This window comes from Vigna unguiculata, chromosome 9 (genome assembly GCF_037176805.1).
Source record: "Vigna unguiculata cultivar grain cowpea cultivar isolate G323 ecotype 2 chromosome 9, ASM3717680v1, whole genome shotgun sequence".
In the NCBI taxonomy this organism is placed as follows: domain Eukaryota; kingdom Viridiplantae; phylum Streptophyta; class Magnoliopsida; order Fabales; family Fabaceae; genus Vigna; species Vigna unguiculata.
This window is the reverse complement of record NC_140800.1, coordinates 35,846,896-35,866,866: the sequence shown is the minus strand read 5'-3', so window position 1 is coordinate 35,866,866 and position 19,971 is coordinate 35,846,896. Positions and strand designations below refer to the sequence as shown.

Here is a 19,971-nt window from a genome sequence, read left to right as displayed (position 1 = left end):
AGAAGGATTCTTGTTTTTTTTTTCTTTTCTTTTTTTGTTAAATATACTTTCATAATTTTTTTCTTTAATTACTTCAGACACATGGAAAATTTTGATGTGAAAAAGAAAAAGGTGGTAAGGTTTTAGGACGTGTCCCAGGAAAGAAAAAAAAGATGAAGAATTATGAGAGGCGCGTGGGGGCAAAACGGTCTAATCATATTGAATTCAGGTCCTACCAGATTATTTATCATTTATCATTTATATATCTATAAATCTATAAAAAAAAGAAAAAGAAAAATCTGGCTTGGGTCGCGAAAGAAAGAAGGAAGCACTCTCTCTCTTCCTCTCTCGCGCTTGGTTTTGTTTTGTGCTTTTTTTCTCAAACGGTTTGGTTTTTGTTTTTATTTTTGTTTACGTTGACAACTTCACCAACCATCTTTTTCTTCTCTCTCTCTCTCTCTCTCCTCTGCGCGCGACGCAGACCCAACTCTTTCTCTCTCTTCGACTCAGAGAGAAAAGAATATTTTCGTATTTTATATTTATTTTTCTGAAGAAACCATTGTTGAAAACGCTTAAGCCTAACCTCCTTATCCTCAAACTCAATTCTTGCACATCCTGAGAGCAGGTATTATCTCTAATCTACTTCGTATCTCAATTTTATTCTTCTGTTTTTTATTTTCTGTTTTCAATTTTTGCTATATATATTATTATTATTATTATTATTCGGTTAACGTATCTGCACCTAGGAACGCGTGTCAGCGTCTGCATTTTCTGTAAGTAGGGTTTTCTTTATCAAAATTTCCCCTCTCTTTCCGTGCAGAGCGTCTCAGGATAATGCCGCTTTCTAGGGTTTTCTTTCCGGGCTGTGGTTTTCCCGTGGAGGCAGTGTTCGCCACTCTGCTTTAATTCGAGGTACCGTTTCGTAGGGGGTGTGTTGTGAGGTATTGGTTGGTGCATTGTTGCGATTCTTTTATCTTTGTACGTTTATCGGATTTTTGAAGTTAATCAGAGTGTGACGGGTTAGTGGTGGTGCGGTGTCATTTATGATTCTTGAATGATTGAGATGGGGGCGTGTGGGAGATCTGCTACCGTTAATGATCCCTCTGGAGGGTCTGTTATTGAGCAGCATTTGTGCTCAGAGGTTGCGGAGCAGGCTGTTTCTGTGCAGGAGTCTTGTTCGGAAGTGGCCTGCAATGTTGTGGACTCTAATGCTGACCTCTCCACTGTGGCCGATGGTTATGTGGGAGAGGACCTTGTGGGTTCTGCTAGGTGTCTAGATGAGGGGTCTTGTGATGCTCTGGGTTTGGCAAGTGAATGTGAAAATGCTGATTTGTTGTCACTGGAGAAACCCATTGAAGATGATTGTCTGAATTGTTTGGGGGTTTCTTATGGGGGCATTGAAGTTCCCTGTGCAAGCAGTGGCTCTGAGGGGAATTTTCCGGGTGAGGAAAACATTGATTTGCGGTCGCGGCCCTTGACTACTGGTGATTCACCGAGGCTTTGTGCTCAGCAGGAGGGGCCGAAGGATGATAATAGCCACATGTCACCTGCAGCAGGAGATGAGTCCGTCGTCGAAGGAGGCAAAAACGAGGACACAGGTCTTTTTGGTGATGTTTTCAATCATGTTCTTGATTTCAGGGACTCTGAAATGTCTTTGGAATTAGAATCTGTGGCTGACTTGTTAGTTGATTGCAACCAGCAAAATGAGCAGCAGGAAATTATGAGAAACGCAGACCCCTTGTTGAATGTTGTGGAAAAATGTGATAATCCAATTGGGACAGAAGCAGATGCGTGCAGGCAGATATCTCCTACTGCGGATATGAAAGTGCCATCTGGTGCATTATGTGCAGATACCGAAGTAGAGAGCACAAGTGATCCGAAAGATGGTGAGGTCCAGAATAGTACTTGTGAAGAAAAGGTTAAAGCTTTTGTTGATGAAAAAGTCATTGTCATTAATTCATGTGTAAAAATATTATCCTCTCCAGGTTGCCATGGGACTGTTGAGAGCTCATCTGTATATTCTCCTTGTGAGCCTGCCTTGTTGGATCCAGGGTGTGAAATAAAGAATGATGTACTACAAGTAGAAGATGCTTTCTGCAAATTGAAGGATTGTTCCTCAGAGGAAGCTAGCAACTCCACCTTTAGAAAGCCATTTTCTCCAGAGTCAGGCCTGCCCTCGGTTGCTTCAATTGCCAACTGCTCTTCAAAGGATGTTTCTGATCACCATCGTAAGGGTGATGATGTTTCTACTCCTACTGCTACCAATAATACTGTGGACGATGCAGGGCAGATGGTTAATGATGGAAAAGAAGCAGTTAATGTTGATTGTATCACTGAAAGCATTCCATTACTTTCTCAAAGGAATAGTCGAAGAAGTAAAGTAGGCCGCAAGACACAAACCAAAAAGGCTTCAAGAAGAGGTAAGAACAAAACCAAGGTGACATGTCCAAATGGGGATTATATGAAGTTATATTCAGAGGCTGCTAGAAAGAAAAGAAGTTGTATCTCCAAACCAGCTCGTTCTTCTATCTGGGGATTGATTGGGAATATTGAACATTTTTTTGAGCAAGATAATGAGCACGCAGTTGCTGAAGCTGTGTGTCAAGAATTGGGGAAGGCTAGAAGCAAGCGTCAAAGTGGGAAAGCAGTTAAGAATAATGCAAGTACTGGCTCATTGAGTTCAGTACAGAACTGTCCTGTTTCAACCACCCGTGTTCGTCTAAAGATCAAATTTGGTAAAGAACCTGATTTAAGTTGCTCAAATGTCTGGACTCCTGAGTCTGTTGATGGCTTGGCTTCTGCTTCCTACTTGGAGTCTGGTTCAGCTTCTCAGAAAATAGCCAGCAATCTCGAAGATAAAATGTTGAAAGTGGTGACATTGGGCAATACAGAATCTTTCAACAATAACGCGGATAAGGATGATCTTGTTCGAAATGGACAAGTGGCTAATAGCCTCGTAGAAGGACATACTGAAATAACCGAGAAGGCAGATGGAGATGTAGAGGAACCTTGTCTTGCAGCTCTTCCAGAGAAGGTGGTTGAAGCATTGATTGAACCTATCAACAACAAGGGTATGGATCCTGGAACTTCACCTGATTCTGAAGTTATCAATTCAATCCCCGAAGTCCAGGTTGGAGAGAGACATGAAGAAGATTTACATGATGCTGTTTTAGGTTCTTCTAAAGAGTTAAATTCTAAAGTGGATGCCACTGTCAGTAAAAGAGGGAAGAAGAAAGACAAACTTATCTGTTCAGGTGTTTGTATCACTGAAGATGAATCTCAAGGTCCGCCTAGGAACCGTAGAGGGAAGCAGTCAAAGAACCGCAGGGGTAAGAAAAATTGTAGGGATGCAGTTAGCTCTTTGGAATTGTCTACTCTCACTCAGATAAGCAAATCTGTGAGCAGTAAAGAATTGTGCCCGGAATCTTTGTCCCTTTCTGGAGAGACTGGACTTGGACGCTCTGCTGAGGCTTTGACAGTTAAAAATGACATGGACATTAATACAAGTTGCAAACCATCAGTTGACAGTGGATTTTTAGAATCTCAGGTTTCTGAGAATATGCCATCTTCTGCTAGGCCTTTGGGTCGTAAACTACCTAAAAGTCTTAGACCCAGTAAAGTTAGCAGGACCAAATTTAAAGCTTCTGACTCGGCTGACAGGAAAAAGACTACATGTACACGAAAGGAGAAACAGAAAAAGCCAAGTATTAAGTCTGAAGACAAGAGAAAAGGTGCCTCTCTTAAAATTACATGTGAAATGGAAGATCGCCCACATGCAGGTAGTTTTATGTGCCAAATTGACAGCATCATGTGTGGCATTTTTTGTTGCATTTTGGGTTAATATGAGACTGACGTTGGGTCCTTCATGATTATCCAAATTTTATTTTATTATTTTTTGATATTTTTTGTGATAGTTATATAGTATGACAAGGATATGTTTAATTTTTGTCTCTTAGAAGCAAGTATTGGAAATCATAAGCTGGTGGATGCTGTTGGAAAAATTAACGCCGAGGACAACAAAGTATCAGTCAACAACATATCTAGTTTGGACATGCCGTCTGGTGTTGGACTGGGTGGTCAACTTCCGTCTCCCCGTAATGCGTGGGTGCGATGCGATGATTGTTACAAATGGAGGCGAATTCCAGCTATGCTTGCAGACCTAATTGATGAAACTAACCGTACCTGGTATGACTTGTTTCATTCTATTGTTATTTTTCTGTAATACATGCTTAGAAGCTGAAGAGGCAGAATATGATATAATCACGTATTTGTTTGTAATAAATTTTTTCACAATAGTCTTCACTTTTAATTAATTGACCATGTGCACCAGTGATTATTTGGTTTTTTGCATAATTTTCGTTAATTAGTCATGATTTATAGTTGTAGTTAATTGTTCTGGTTGTCTTATGTCTTTGCATATGGAGGCGTGTAAAGAAAATGTCTTAAACATATTTTTCCCAGTTCAAATAACTTGTATATTTTCATGGGTGATCTTCTTTTGAAGGACATGTAAGGACAGCGGTGATAGTGCTTTTGCTGACTGTGCTGTTCCTCAAGAAAAGTCAAATGCAGAGATTAATGCAGAGTTGGGATTATCAGATGCCTCGGGTGACGAAGATGCATATGAAGGCTCCAAAAATTTTAAGGAATTAGATTATCGGCCTCCGTTTGGTGTGTCATGAGTTTTTTATTTTTTAAATGAAATCTAAGCTTGACAATATTCTGTTTTAGGAATTCCATTTTTGTCTAATTGTCTGATGTTTAATTTGCTCTATGCATTGCAGTTTCCCAGGGGTCAACTTTTACCCATATATTCACCAATGAATTCCTGCATCGTAGCCATAAAACTCAGACTATTGATGAGGTCCTGAATTATTCTAGTATTTAATTGTTCCAAAGGAATACCATATTACGTAATTTGATCAAGTTTACCTGTGTTTGTTTTAGAATACACAAGTGATAATGTTGGATTAGTGAAACTGGTCATGTTGATTTCTTTATATGACTTACAGAGGGATTGAGAGCTTTGATTTGCCGATCTGCATATGTTCTTTCTTTATTGAGTACATTTGCATTACATTTTATTCCAGGAGGGTTCTTTGATCTCCTTCAAGTTTACCTCCTTTTATTATTTTTTCTTAAGAAATGTGAAATAGGTTATAATTTCATGGAAGCCCATCTGAATCAGAGTTGATCAATATCTAGAGCATATACCTGAATACAGTGATGGAGCTAGACTGTGTTAGTTGGGGTGGCACATAAACTACCTTTTAAATGAAACTATTTCTATCTCTTATTATAAAATTTCATTTGTTGGGGAATAATCATTTCATAAATTTAGAATTCCAATAATCTTTTGATACATGGGTCTTGTAAAGAGTAATATTATATGCAGAATACCTCACATTTTGTAGACACCACACAAATTTCATATATTTGAGAACGTTTACTGGATTTGAAAGAATAATTGTGGTTGAATTACTACAAGTCACCATGTAATGCATATATATTTACATACATACATACATACATATATATATATATATATATATATATATATTAAAAAAAGTACTACCTTACAAGCCAATAGATTTGAGTCATTAAATTACTATCTGAAGGAAAAGTGTTGTATTGCTATAATATTGATTAAGGTTTTCTCTTGATATAATTTTCTTTATATTATTAATTAATTAATTACTGTTATTATTATTATATTGTAAATCTTTGCCTTGCTTCCAATTTCCAAAGTATGTCTTTCTTTTGCTATTACAGCAGTTACTGTCAGTTTTATTTTACATTTTGATTGTGGTTTATTATTTAATCATGAAGGATAGCACTTAGGTTTCAATTACGCTCTGGTATTTGAAAATTGCGCATCTGTTCTATATTCCTGAATTCATTACTCCTCTGAATATGTATCAGATAATGGTTTGTCATTGCAAGGCAACTCAAGAAGGAAAGTTGGGCTGTGGGGATGAATGCCTAAATCGGATGCTTAATATTGAATGCGTGCAAGGAACATGCCCGTGTGGGGACCGTTGTTCTAACCAGCAGGTCTATAACCTTGTTTTTTTATGAAATATATATTAATATTTGGTCTTTTTGACAAATTGCATGACTGTCAGATAACTGTTTGATTTCAGTTCCAAAAACGCAAGTATGCTAGCCTGAGGTGGTTTAAATGTGGGAAAAAGGGTTATGGACTAAAGGCACTTGGCAATGTGGCTAAAGGCCAGTTTCTTATTGAATACGTTGGAGAGGTAAAATGTACAGTTCCTTTGTATTATCCCTATCCTAATTTAGCAGTTTTACTTATTATTTTGTTATAATACATGATCTTTTGACTGTTGAGGATGCTTATTAATTTTTGTGATCATATTTATGCTGTGGTTCCTTATTTTAGCTGATGTTTTTGGGGAAGGAAGATTTAGTATTGGTCTCACCGAACTCTTCTCTTTTTGTTTCATTCCCCCTAATCATTTCTTTTTGCCGAGTTTTAGTTTAATTACCACCATGTTCATATAGTCTATGGTTGTATGGGGATAAAGAATAGCTTATGTCTGACAATCAACTTACTTTTCTTGTTAATGGAGGATCCTCGTTAGAAGATTGAATGGATTCTGTAATTAATGGATTATGTTATATCTTATAGTGTTGGAATTTTCACTGCTATTCTTTATTGGGGCATTCATACGCTTTATGTTGTACATGCAAAGGTGATGCGCAACTTGTGCACATCATTCAGTTTTAGGAACTTAAATATCTAATATATGGTCCAAACAGGTGCTTGATATGCAAACGTATGAGGCACGGCAAAGAGAATATGCTTTGAAGGGTCATCGACATTTCTATTTTATGACCTTGAATGGCAGTGAGGTATGAATTTAACCTGCATATTTGTGTTTTAGCAAAGTAAAATTTAACTGTAGTTGGGTTGGAAGCGCAATGGATTTGTTCATGATAGCATGTTACACAAACAATTGTTTACATGAATAGATAGTTACTAGATGTTATTTAACTTCTCCTATAATACATTCCTATTAACGTGCTTTGGAAATTACCTTCTCTTCCCTTCCTTCAAAGAAAAATTAACAGGGAAAGAAAGCTTTTTTCTCGGAATAAAATTCTTTTTCATTACATCTCCTGATCTTCTAAGTGCTATCGGACTTTAGAAGCACATCATCCATATTACCTTCCCCTTAACCCATAGAGAATTAGGAAATCCAGAAACCATCTCATTGTGAAAACCACACCGTTGAAGGGAAGCTTGCTCTACCATCCTATAATTGATTGTGAAACGTATCTTGTTTGGAATAATTTACTGTTTTTGATAAGTTAAATGAATATTCTGTTTTACTTCCGTCAACAATTTGATTGGGATTCCACCCACAATTGAAATAGAGAGGTTAAAATTATGATTATATTTCTCGACTGAAAATGGAGCATAGAAAGGAGAAAGATCTCTCCTAAAGCCTCTTTTATTGTTCAGTACTTGCTCAATTCTCAAACGCTAACAAGTAACAATGTAGAATGATTCCTCTTACCCTTCCATTCTCCTATTTAGTTATCTAAATAATCCTGCTGACTAGCTGTTCTTAACGAGAACCTTTTTTTTTTTCAAGCAAATATCTTTGACTCATCTGTAATATCATAGCTTGTGTGAATGGAAATTTTGAAATTGAAGGATAGCTCTTTGAGCTATTCACACCTCTACTACTGATTTATCTGGATTGTGCATTTATTTTGCCACATTTTGTGACTGCCTGATATCTCAATGCCACAAAGCATGCCTGGATTGTTGACATGTTTCAAGTTTTTCAGTTTTTGCTATTTGCTTCATATTGTAACTAGTCTGAGCTTTAGTTGGGTCTGGAATTGTGTCATCTAGCTCTTTCAGCATGATTTGTTATTGTCTCCCTATTACTATTAGTTTTTCAGCTGTTAGTTATTAAAGACTACTTTGTCATTTACAATTCTTTATTTTCAGGTAATAGATGCAAGTGCTAAAGGAAACTTGGGGCGTTTCATTAATCATAGTTGTGATCCTAATTGTCGGACAGAAAAGGTGACTATTATTACCTTTCTTTAGGTTTATTTAATAAAGGCAATGATACTACTACCGGAGAACCTTTTCTTTTAATTACTAGGAACCGTTTTCTTGACTATATTTTTTGCATTTTGCTTATCTTTTACCAGGAAACGTCGATGTTAGCTTTTCCTGAACATATTATTTAATGCCGTTTGGCATATCAATTCCTTGAGTATGAATTTCATAATTAGGCTGTTGTTTTCAATTACTTGATCTTGTGTTTGATCCTTTTTTTAACAGTGGATGGTGAATGGGGAGATCTGTATTGGACTGTTTGCATTGAGGGATATTAAGCAGGTGTGCATTCTGCCTCCACTTACTACTTTCATGTGTGTTGTTAATTCCACTAGATTTTGCAGTTTTGTGTTGTATAACATTGTTGCTTCTATGTTTCAGATTGTGTGACCTTGGAAGTTTGAACAATTAACTTCAATTTCTTTTCTTGTTTGCAAGTCTTTGTGTATTATGATTATCAAACATATGGGAAAATGTGAATCTCTTTACAAACTTTTGTATTTTAAGTATGAAAATGGTTGGTTGTGCCGCCTCTCGGCAAGATGAAATATAAAATATTTGGTCATTTGAGCCAGAAATATGCTAATTGAACAAATGGTTGGCTGATTAATGGTTTTTTTGAGGACTTGGAGGTCCTATTTTCATACCTTGAGTTTTGGATTATGAGACTAGAAAACTTTAATGTTTAGTATTGTGTGTTAAGCTGAACTTTTTTACCAATACCTTCCCCAGGATGAAGAATTGACATTTGACTACAACTATGTAAGGGTTTTTGGTGCTGCTGCAAAAAAGTGTTATTGTGGTTCACCTAGTTGTCGAGGTTATATAGGTGGTGGTGATCCACTTAATGCTGAACTGATAGTTCAAAGTGATTCAGAAGAGGAATTTCCAGAACCTGTTATGCTTACGAAAAATGGTGAAATTGAAGAAGCACCCAAGTATTTTAATAATGATGATACAGAATCTGCTAGAAATATGTTAAAAGGCAGGGATGCATTGGAAAAGTCTACAAGTGCTATAGATTCAGTTGGTTCTCCAGAAAAAGAAAGTTCCATGAACCCTGCCTCTGCCGTTTCTCTGTTGCACAGCTCAGCAGAAATGGAGGATTCAAAGGGCAAGTTACCATCTGCCGTTCGAGTTGAAGAAATTTCTCAACAAATGGAGGATGTAACAAGCAAACCCATGCCTGCCGTACAAGGATATGAAAAGGAAAAGGAATCAGAGTTTGCAGACAAAACTTCTTCCACTCAAAGATTAGAGACTACTTCTCCCCTTACAGCTGCTAGCAAAATTTTATCTAATTCTACTGGTAGTAATAGGGAATCCAAGTCTGAAATAATTGAAGGCAAGAAGAATCCCAAACTAAATGGTTCTGTTAAAAAGGGAAAGGTCCATACTAATCCTCCAAATAGCCTTAAAGCTGAGGTGACAGCCAATCGATTGCAGTTGTCATCTGTCAAACCAAAAAGGGTTGAAGGTTCTTCCAATGGACGGTTTGAAGCAGGTTGGTCATCCTCATTTGTTTTGCAACATGGTCATTTAAATAATTTTTAATGGATAAACCTTTTTGTATCCTGCAGTTCAGGAGAAACTTAATGAGTTGCTGGATGGAGATGGGGGAATAAGCAAAAGAAAGGTAAGTACTATATAGTTACCAAGTGAACATCTCCAATTTATTACTTCTGAATGGCTTAATGTTGAAGGTATTGCGGGGCTTGCTACCCAGGCAGTTTTATGTTTAGTTTTCGCCATTTGACTGCCTTCACCCTTTTTCTTGTAACAGGACGCTACCAAAGGGTACTTGAAGCTTTTGTTTCTCACTGTGGCATCTGGTGATAGAAGCAATGGTGAAGCAATTCAAAGGTTCTCTCATCTCTACCTTTCTGTTTTCTTCATTAAAGAACTCATTATATTCAGTTATATTAGATTTTTTCATTCTTCATGGACACATTGTAAAGGTGATTTTAAACTTTGGTTGCAGTAATCGAGATCTTTCCATGATACTTGACGCCCTTCTGAAAACAAAATCTAGAGCAGTGCTGAATGATATAATTAACAAAAATGGTAATATATATTTGCTTGCTATGTGACGCAGTTTTCTCTGTATATATCTTAAATGTGTAAACCTCATTGGGTATTTTATTGGTTTTCAATGTAACTATACTGTTGTTTCTCAGGTTTACAGATGTTACATAACATTATGAAGCAGTACAGGCAGGACTTCAAAAAAATTCCAATCCTGCGGAAGCTTCTGAAGGTGCTTAGATTACTCATATTTTAGGTTTTTGTTATATTCCTTCTGACTAAGAGGTTATATATATAGTATTTGGATATAGTATTTCAAAATTTCTTAAGGATTTTTTTATACTAAAGAGGGTTTAAAATGCATAGGAATTTATTTGCTTCAAATAAATTTAGAAGGAATGTGAAAGAAGTGTGGAAGTGTGGAAGGGAGGAGGGAGAGTGGTGCTGTGAAGTCAGAGTGCACATAAAATTTCTGAGTGAGAGTTGACAGTGAGACTCTGTGGAAGAATGAAGGAATTACCTTTTTCAGAGTTATTTGAAATCTTTTCATTTTGCATTAAAAAAATCCCGTGAAAAACTTCCATCTTTTAATTTTTTTTTGGATTAAATACTCTTAAATTTATTTTGAATTATGGTATTTTAAATCCTCCTAAAATTTGAAGTCCTCTTGAAACTTCATTTTTGTGATGAATTCTCGATTTTATATGATTGTTCTGATGCTATTTCTTCTATTTACCTAAAACGTAAAAATATATTATGCAATTCTCCAATGGAATTGTTGTGAACTCATAAAGCTCATAATATATTTTATTCCTCTTCATTATCTGGAATGTTCAATCTGGTAATTGTTGCTTAGGTGCATAAATTTGACAATCCTATATTATTTAATAAGTTTGTTGCTGGTAGATCTTAGTCTTTTCTATGCTGTTCATCTTTCTTCATTCTCTAAGTATTATTATTAAGATAATATATTGCTCGGACACCTCTATTTTTTGCAGGTCTTAGAGTACCTAGCAGCAAGCAAGATTTTGACACCTGAACAGATTAATGGTGGTCCTCCGTGTCACGGGATGGAGAGGTTAGAAAATTTTAAAATATAACCTCCTGAAATTTCACGGGGCAATTGTATTATTTGTTGTATTGTAGAACTGAAGTAGCAGTTTTCATTTATGTTTCTTCATCACCTATTTTTGATTGGCAAGTATGAATTTGATTGACACATAAGATACAAAAAAACATTTTTGTCAAAGTGGTTTTAAGCATGAAATATGTTTTCTTCAGTCATCACCCTTTTCCTACTACATATTTTTGGGAGGGAATTGAATCAATTGACCGTTTGGTTTTCACTTACCCTTAATAATTTGGAGATGTAAAATCTCTTGCAACTTTTTTTTTTTTTTTTACATTTTACTAGTAGGACATGACATTTTTTGTATTAATCGATAAGTATTGATATTCTTGGTGTACTTGAGATATTAGAAAATGGTAATAGAAACTAAAAATCAGAATGAGAAAGAAAAACTTCTACCGAATATTGTTAGAGATATGTAGAAACTAACAATCAGAATGAGAAAGAAAATAATTTTTACTGAATATTGTTACAGATATGATTTGATTGCTTTAAATAGAGAGGTGTGATATGATTTAATAGGGAAATATCTTACGAAATATTTCTCATTATTAGATATTGATGGTGTCTTATTATTGTATCTCTTCTTTATTATAAATAAGAATAAGAATATTCTTGTTTGCAGCCGAGATACTTAATTTATTATATTCTTTCTTGGTTTCTCTTTTCTCAACATGGTACTAGAGTGGTGCCATCCTCCACTGATCTTTTTTCAGTAATCCTTTCAACAAATAGGATGAATGAACTAGTAGAAGAGAAATTTCTCCAAGGATTGCCACTTCAGACAGATCTGATGCTTAATTTTCTAATGACAACTTTTCTTAGTGTACCCTTCTTTCCTTCTTCCTCAATTCATATCTAATAAGCATGTTGACCGATTTTGCTTGTATTGCTTTGTGGCTTTGCGTCCCAGAAAAGGAACTTGTTGGTCTGTGATCATAGTTCCTCTTTCATCGTCTTATATCAAGTACTGGGATATCTTGTCGCGTAATTGGAAGGAAATTTTGATTTTTGTAGTTAATATCCCAATGAATGTTTGAGTAGAATCAATTTTGCACTTCTCGTGAAGTATGCACATTTTATCTTCAGTCAATATGGTGTCAATTCGGTCCCCTTTATGATTTTGGGCTAGCTGCATTATCTTTGATGAAGCCCAATTGGAAGAATGTCCATTATGGCAGGGTTGCTCACTGGTAGTGATTTAATAACCACACGGAAGCTGGCATCCTGTGGCTCCAGTGGTGGTGGAGATATGTGTAGACAGTATGTAACCTGGGCTTTGACTGCAGCTATTTGTGATATCTGACTTAGCCAAAATTCCATAGCTGTCATCATTGAAGCCCTCATATTGACAGTGGTTCCTGTCTCTTTGCTCCTTGGCCTGTCCATTGTGTCTCCAACAACACCTTTTACTTTTTTTCCCTTTTTCTTGTTTCTTTATTACCCTGACACTGATTTTTCAAAACCTAAATCCTTTATTTGGTTGCTCCACCTCTTTCCCAATGTCATGCAACATACACCGAGTCAAGTTTTGACTTCATCTCAGTATTGGGTTGTTCATATATTACTGCACCTTACTGAACTTTTCAGTGGCACAATTCATTAGTCTTATCCTGCCACTCACGTTTCTGGCCCGAGAACAGGTCTCAACATAGTTATTGGAGATCTTGTCACTCTTTGCTAAGAATCTAGCTGCCAGTCTTACCCTCTGGCATGATTATCCCTTGGATGGGTTTCTGTCTCAATTTTCTGTTCTTGCTTCGAGGTAGTCAATTCTTCAAAGGCGTGGCTACCAAAGCTACCTCTGAATCTTTTTGATCAAAGTTGTAGAAAATTATTCTCAATCTGAATTTAGGATATTTCTACTCTAGATATACAACCAAAGCATTGCCACACCTTCACACTTATAAATGCCAATTACAATGTATTGGATGAATGGATTTCTTGAACTCAATTTCTCAGTCCTAGCAATCCGTGCAATTGGATTTGCAATACTTAGTACTCACATCTCGTGCGTAGATTTTTGTTTCATTCTAAACCTATTGATAACATTGTCACTTACCTATTGATGTAAACAACACGAAATTTCTGCCCTTTTGTAGTTTTTATCTTGAACCCTAACGTGGGATCAATTATTTCATTGCTGCGAATCTTCAAATCATTTGCATTTTTATTTGACTAGAAAAGATGTATTTTTTTCTTCAAAAAATTTGCACTAATAATTTGTTTTTACGTTCAGCTTTAGAGAATCGATGCTTTCTCTGACAGAGCATGATGACAAACAGGTATCTGTTATGCTAACTTGTTCATTCCAAAGCGCACACAAGTGCCAAGAAATGTATTTTAGAGGATTTTTTCAACTATTTGTATATATCTGTTTTGGGGACAAATAATAGGATCTTTGAATATAATTGTTGTTTTGTTTGCACGTGTAGGTCCATCAAATTGCTCGAAGCTTCCGAGACAGATGGTTTCCCAGACCCAACAGAAAACATGGCTATTTGGACAGGGATGATAATAGAATGGAATCTCACAGAACTTTCAATGGTAACAGATTTTCAGCATCACACTGTCATAGACATGAACAGGATTTAAGGGCTGCAGAATCAATGGACTGTAGTCAGCAGTCTATGCACGTGACAACCCCAGTAGATGCTGATACCCAGGAAAGCTGTCCTGCCCACTCTGTAGATGGGGTTGAAATCAAAGGACCCAAAAAACGGAAGCGCAAGAGCCGATGGGATCAACCTGCGGACTCAAACTCACTTTGTGATGCTGTTATGAGCTCCATTGGTGAAAGCCAGAACATTCATGAGGATGTTCCACCAGGGTTTTCGTGTCCAATAGGTCCGTTAAATGCTTCTTCCCTAAACTCTGGCAATGTTGTATTGCAAAATGCAAGCCGTTCTGGATGTCCCTCTGATTTAGTAGTTGGTCATTCAAAAAGGAAATTTAATTCTCACTTGCCTGTGGCTTATGGAATGCCATGGTCCGTTGCCCAGCAATATGGAACACCTCATACTGAATTTCCAGAGCGCTGGGTCACTGCACCTGGCATACCTTTCGTTCCATTTCCTCCACTACCCCCATATCCTCGGGACAACAAAGACTCTCAACCTTCTAATAATAATAATAGTGCTATGATAATCGATCAGCCTTGTGAAGCTATGACAAGGGATCACTCTGCTGAAGTTAAGGAGGGCGATAACAGTAGTATGGTCACTTGTTGCGCAGATGATATGATTCCCAGCACAACTAGTGCTAACCCTCAAGAGTCAAACCTTCTGTTTGAGGAAAACGAAGCCAAACGAATGAAGGGTGACTCCCATGATTTGGTAACCAAGTACTATAGACAGCAGAAATGGAATAATTCGAAAATACATCGACCATGGTTCCGGAGGAATGCATGGAAATGTAATGAGAACAACTCTAATGGTGATATGTGCAGTATAGATGTAGATGTACCAAAAGAGTCGGAAGATAATTGTGATGCGGAGGATGCAATCTGTAGAGAGGAGAAAGGTGGCAATAATATTTATTAGCATGCACAGCAGCAATATTGTTCACAGGAAAAAAAGAAATTATTTTTGTTTTCTTTTTTCTTCCTTTTACATTAATGTACTGTCAATTCATTCGTTCCTGAATCTATTATTCAATGAAAATATCATTCAATTTCACCATTCCTCTCCTTCAATTTTTACCCTACACGGGAAACTCCTGTTCCCAATACTGATCCTGCCAAACCTTCAAGACGGGTGAGTGTTTTTCTTGACTTCTAATTCTCTACCAAAATGGAAAACCTATTGATGACTGGTAAGACTATTGTTCAACCGTTTCTCTATTTACAGATAAAAGTAATTATTAGTTCCCTTGCTCTCTACTTCCTGTCTGTCTGATTTATTATGAATCCCAAAGATCATTTATGTTCTTTGGGTCTCATATTTTGTATTATTTTTTAGAGTTGGTTCTTTCGGATGCAACGGGATATATATGGTTCAAAACTTTCGAAGTTATACCTGTGAATGTCTTGAGAATTTGGGAAGAAATGTTTGTAGTTTTTTATAGGGGTAATTTCCTCTTTTCTTATATATTAGAAATGGTCAATGGTTTGCAACTTTAATTCGGAGTTGTTATTTTGTTCTAATTCTTCAACGGCAAACGGACGAACAGTATTTAAAGATTTTTCGAGGAGAGGAAAAGTGTCCAAGTAGTCAAAGATGAACAGTCATTAAATCGGGTGAAGACTTTACCCTGAAAGCACACGGTTAGTCGTGTGATATAATGGTAAAAGTACCACTTGGAACCTTCATTGTAGGTGAAGTTGGGTAAGCGGGTTATTTTTTTATTATTATTTTTTTTAGCTTAGATCTTTAAAAACCGCCAGAGTCTAGAAATTCAGGTTTCATTAAATGTTTGTATGAGTGTTGTTCTAGTTTCCATTTCCCTTCTTTTAGGTTGAATGTTAAAGTTTTATAGTTGCTTAACATCACTTTTTTAATATAATGGTAACATTCTGAATATTCCAAAATTAATAAAATAATAGTATTAAATAAATATGATATTACCATTTTAAAATTTACAAAGTGAAATATTTTATACGTTTTAAACATTCAAAGTAGATAAATACTATGGAAATCAAATACGTCTTAATGCTTCTATGATTATGTTTTAACAAAAAAGTACAATAGTGTGTTCGTTAACAATTATAAATTTGCATCTTGAATGAAAAATAACAAACTACAATTTAAAATTACAAGATAAAGAATTAATAATAGTTGATAAATATATTTATCTATATTCCTTATTCTTATTAAATGTGTACTTTTATTTATTTCAAAAGTATTTTTAATCAAACAAAATATTTTTTTGAGGTACCAATTTAAACGAATTTTCTACTCCTATTCCAACCTGAGTCGATTTTTATAAAACTAAATTGATTATTGAACTGATTTAATATGATTGATTTAAGATACTCCGAAATGATTTCAAAATAATAATTAAAGTTTTAAATTACCAACAAGAAAAGTTCATAGTTTTTTTAACATAATATCTTAAAAGTTGATTTTCAAGGGTACGATAATCTGGATTTCGGGTTAGATGACAGTATACTTCTTTTTCATTTACATTTTCAACATACTTTAAATTCTTATTATATCCAACATACATTTTCAAGCTGTGGGGATTTTATCATAAACTTAAACTCCGTTTGATCATTGATGATCATACAACAAAACAGGAAGAAAATGTAGAACACCAGAAGAATCTGTTATAAGGAGACAGAATGAGTACGTTATTTTTGCTTTTGCATTTACAAATACCAAAATAAGTATACACAAAGCAAGTAACGATTCTCATATGAAGAAATTCTTCCCATATCAGTATACAACATTGCACAGAAATTGCTAATTGATTGAACTAACACAAATCCAAGCTTAGTACTCTGCATCAACATTTGGCAAGGGAGAAAGAAAAATGAATCCCCCTTCACTCTCTAAAAAGGGAAAATACAAACAATGTTTATGATAACAACTTCTCATCTACAACACACAAAAAGCTCTTTCATGTAGTTTTCTTTGGGCAACCAATAACACCTTACTAGTATCTCTTCAGCAAGCTTCTAATACGAACAAAGCACCAAGTTTTTACCAATGTCTTATGCTTTTTCCAACCATCAAAATACCTACCAATCACTTTCCTATAACTAGGTCTCTGCTGAACCAAAACCCAATACTCAGCAATGTTTGGCCTCCCAGTTATGTACTCTTTCTCTAAATCCAAGAGCACTAAACGAGACAACACTGGAATGAGCATCACATCAGCCATAGTAAACTCTTGACCTGCTAAATAAGGTGTTTCACTCAGCTGCTTCTCTGCTTCATCAAGCAGCCTAACCAAATGCTCCTTGCTCCTTATCAACACATCTGAATCTTTCACTCTCTCTTCAGTCTGATATGCTTCCTTTAACTTCCTATGGTAAGCACCTGCTAGTTCTGGACACTCCGACATTCGAGCAATCACCACTCTCCTTAAGAACTTGGAAACATATATTCTGTATTTCTCTGGTACATTGGAAAGGGAAAAGTACTTTGGGTTCCATTCTTGTACCTTCTGCATCCATTCAATCACTTCCTTGTTACTGCTACTGATATTTTCAGACCCAGAGGAGAACACGGCGATTCTTTCTATGTACCTGAAAATCCAATACCACTATAAAATGTCCACTCATAAAGTTAACATAAAAGCATTTGAAAGTAATTCAACTTCAACATTTAGGTTAAGGGGTTAAGCTTTATCAAGCACCGTAAAACCCACTCCTTTATCCACAGTAGCATATATAGTGCTGCTATTGTTGCTCTAAGGGACTTGCAAAGTGATAAATAGATAATGGATTCTTTCATGCAGAATTTCCACATGGCCATGTCATGCGAAAATTTTGTGTTTCTCTCTGTCAAACATACAAATTTAAATATAGTTAAAATTTCTATGAAGAGACCATTTTTATTTGATATGTTCATGTGGAAACTCAACATGAGATAATCCATTCCATGATAAATATGTCGAAAGGAGTTCTGTCAGCATAAGAAAAATTCGTGGGGTAACTTCTTGTGCTGCATAAATCTTCTGAGTTAAATATAATCATAGAAATAAAAGCTAATCTAATATAATCAGGAACACACATGTATTATTAAGAACTTTTTTTATTTATATCTTTGTTGTCAAAACATACCAAATTTCATACATTGTACTAATTTATTTTTTTCAATATAAATAAGACATTTGTACTGTCTCAGAAACATGATTTCAGCTTAATGTTTCTCTTTCCCTACGGTTTAAGATGGTATTAGAGCTATTTCATAAGAAGGTATTAGAGTTTATTGGTATCTATCCCAGTAAGGTTTATTGAACTTATGGCGAATTATCTATTCCCATGCTAAAAATATCCAGTTCTCAGGTTTAGATATGACCAAATTATAATATATAAGTGGATAGAGATTTACCTAATAAGCCTATTTTGCAAGGTTGAAACTTAAAATCCATATTTTATAGATAATGTTTTACAAAAGGAAGACATAACATTAAGAGGAGGATGAGAGAAAAAGTTGTGAAGAGAGCATACTGGATTATATCAATAGTCTTGTAAAGGATGTGAGAGCCATTTTGAAAAACTGGGAGTCTTCCACCAGGATTCATCTTGAAGAATGAAGAATCCAAGTTCTTTCCAGTCACAGGATTGACATGGTGTGATGTGTAATCAATGCTTTTCTCTTCCAACGCAAGTCTCACCTTCTGGCTGTCCAAATCAAATGGATGATGATACAATTGCATTTTCTTATCACCTAAGGAATTAGGAAGAAGCAGGATGTGCAAAAGGTGAAATATGTGTGCACCAACACCAGAAATCTTTCAGAACACTGAAGTCTGCAAAACATTGGTATCCAAGTTGTAAGTAAGCAACATCTGCAATTACAAATAAAACTCTTGAATTAAAGCTTATGAAGTGCAAAATCATGTGAGACAGGGTCAAGAAAAGGATAAAACATATTTTACTAGTCACTAATTATTTAGAAATTTGGCTGGCATGCAACAATAGCCAACCTGTGCAAGAAGCATCCAGAGAAGAACTAATGCCACATGTCATACACAATTAATAATTGATGCACAACACAGAAAATTCAAAGCCACATATTTAAGTATGTATTTCTAGAATTCAGTTTCTCTGCTAACTTTTGTTTTTGGTATCCTCTACTGTGCTTATAAAATACACTACTTTGATAAATTAAAAAGACTTCTAATATATTTTAAAACATCAAAATCATTACAGGCAAAACAGAGGACAGTAATAAAAACGCAGCAAAAATCTAAATTCGTATTCCATCATTCAAAATACCAGAAAATGGACAGGCAGCGTTGATTGTTAGTCTTACATCACTTTTAAGCAACGATGTATTATTCACCTAAGAAAAATTTCGAAACAAATACGAGCCCGTGTAAAAAATTAAAGAGTAAAAAGGTCTACATTCAGAAGTATATGAAAAATAAAGGAACATCCAACAAGAAACCATGATCCAACCCCAAAAATTAAGGATTTGATAAAAGGAAAGGTATCAGCCCAACTCAGATAATTTCAATGATCAGAAGTTAATAAACATTAGATGGGGTTAAGGGTGATGGAGTTCAGAAGATTCATGAAGTAAATAAAAACAATTGATGCGTGGGAGGAGTATAGAATTCTATAAAATAGTTGAGAAACCCAGAAAAAATGAAGTGAAAGAACAGAGAAGACAAGATGAGCATGAATAAGAATGAATGAAATGGATGAGAAAATACCAGAAAGAGAAGAAGCGTTGGAATGAAAAAGAAAAAAGGTATAGACTTTGAGGATCGTGCGAAGAGTGTAGTGGGGAAGAACAAAAAGGAGTGTTTGGAAACCACAAACTGAATAGTGATCAGAATTATAGAACAAATAAAGTCACACTTTAAGGTTGCTATTGGAACACAACGGCACACACGTCTACTCGCTCAGCTGAATCGACACTTGTCACGTAATAATTTTTCACTTTTCTATATATGGACCATCTTTCATCATCCTTTGACTCACCAAACTCTTTTTTTTTTAACAACATAAATATTCAGGAAAAAATAAACGCGCTCCCTTAAACTCATTTATTTATAAATAAACATTTTTTATTCAATTTTAGGTCAATGTTGAAATATTATTTCTTTTATTGATAAT

The 19,971-nt window shown here is 35.5% G+C and overlaps 2 protein-coding genes across 6 annotated transcripts; one reads left to right on the top strand and one right to left on the bottom strand.

Annotated features, from left to right (window-relative positions):
* Positions 1 to 291: 291 nt before the first annotated feature.
* On the top strand, positions 292 to 14,914 carry EFS (histone-lysine N-methyltransferase). 2 transcript variants are annotated; one of them, XM_085666156.1, is made up of 19 exons: positions 292 to 604; positions 800 to 1,865; positions 1,965 to 3,758; positions 3,936 to 4,164; positions 4,484 to 4,650; positions 4,764 to 4,843; positions 5,902 to 6,033; positions 6,123 to 6,239; positions 6,763 to 6,855; positions 7,967 to 8,044; positions 8,309 to 8,365; positions 8,816 to 9,587; positions 9,664 to 9,719; positions 9,867 to 9,946; positions 10,065 to 10,147; positions 10,261 to 10,340; positions 11,107 to 11,186; positions 13,477 to 13,522; positions 13,673 to 14,914. In XM_085666156.1, the coding sequence occupies exons 2-19, from the start codon at positions 1,034 to 1,036 to the stop codon at positions 14,777 to 14,779; spliced, it is 5,883 nt and encodes a 1,960-aa protein (XP_085522282.1). In that variant the 5' UTR covers positions 292 to 604; positions 800 to 1,033; the 3' UTR covers positions 14,780 to 14,914. The 2 variants fall into 2 exon arrangements, with proteins under 2 accessions (XP_085522282.1, XP_027904008.2); XM_028048207.2 differs by having other exon boundaries at positions 800 to 3,758.
* Positions 14,915 to 16,521: 1,607 nt separating this feature from the next.
* On the bottom strand, positions 16,522 to 19,720 carry LOC114196124 (glutathione S-transferase TCHQD-like). Of its 4 annotated transcripts, none has more exons than XM_028086655.2 (3): positions 19,566 to 19,720; positions 18,355 to 18,656; positions 16,522 to 17,427 (listed from the first exon to the last, which is right to left on the bottom strand). In XM_028086655.2, the coding sequence occupies exons 2-3, from the start codon at positions 18,561 to 18,563 to the stop codon at positions 16,833 to 16,835; spliced, it is 804 nt and encodes a 267-aa protein (XP_027942456.1). In that variant the 5' UTR covers positions 18,564 to 18,656; positions 19,566 to 19,720; the 3' UTR covers positions 16,522 to 16,832. The 4 variants fall into 4 exon arrangements, with proteins under 4 accessions (XP_027942456.1, XP_027942457.1, XP_085522289.1 ...); XM_028086656.2 differs by having other exon boundaries at positions 18,355 to 18,695; positions 19,566 to 19,706; XM_085666163.1 differs by lacking the exon at positions 19,566 to 19,720 and adding an exon at positions 19,126 to 19,543.
* Between the last annotated feature and the right edge of the window lie 251 nt (positions 19,721 to 19,971).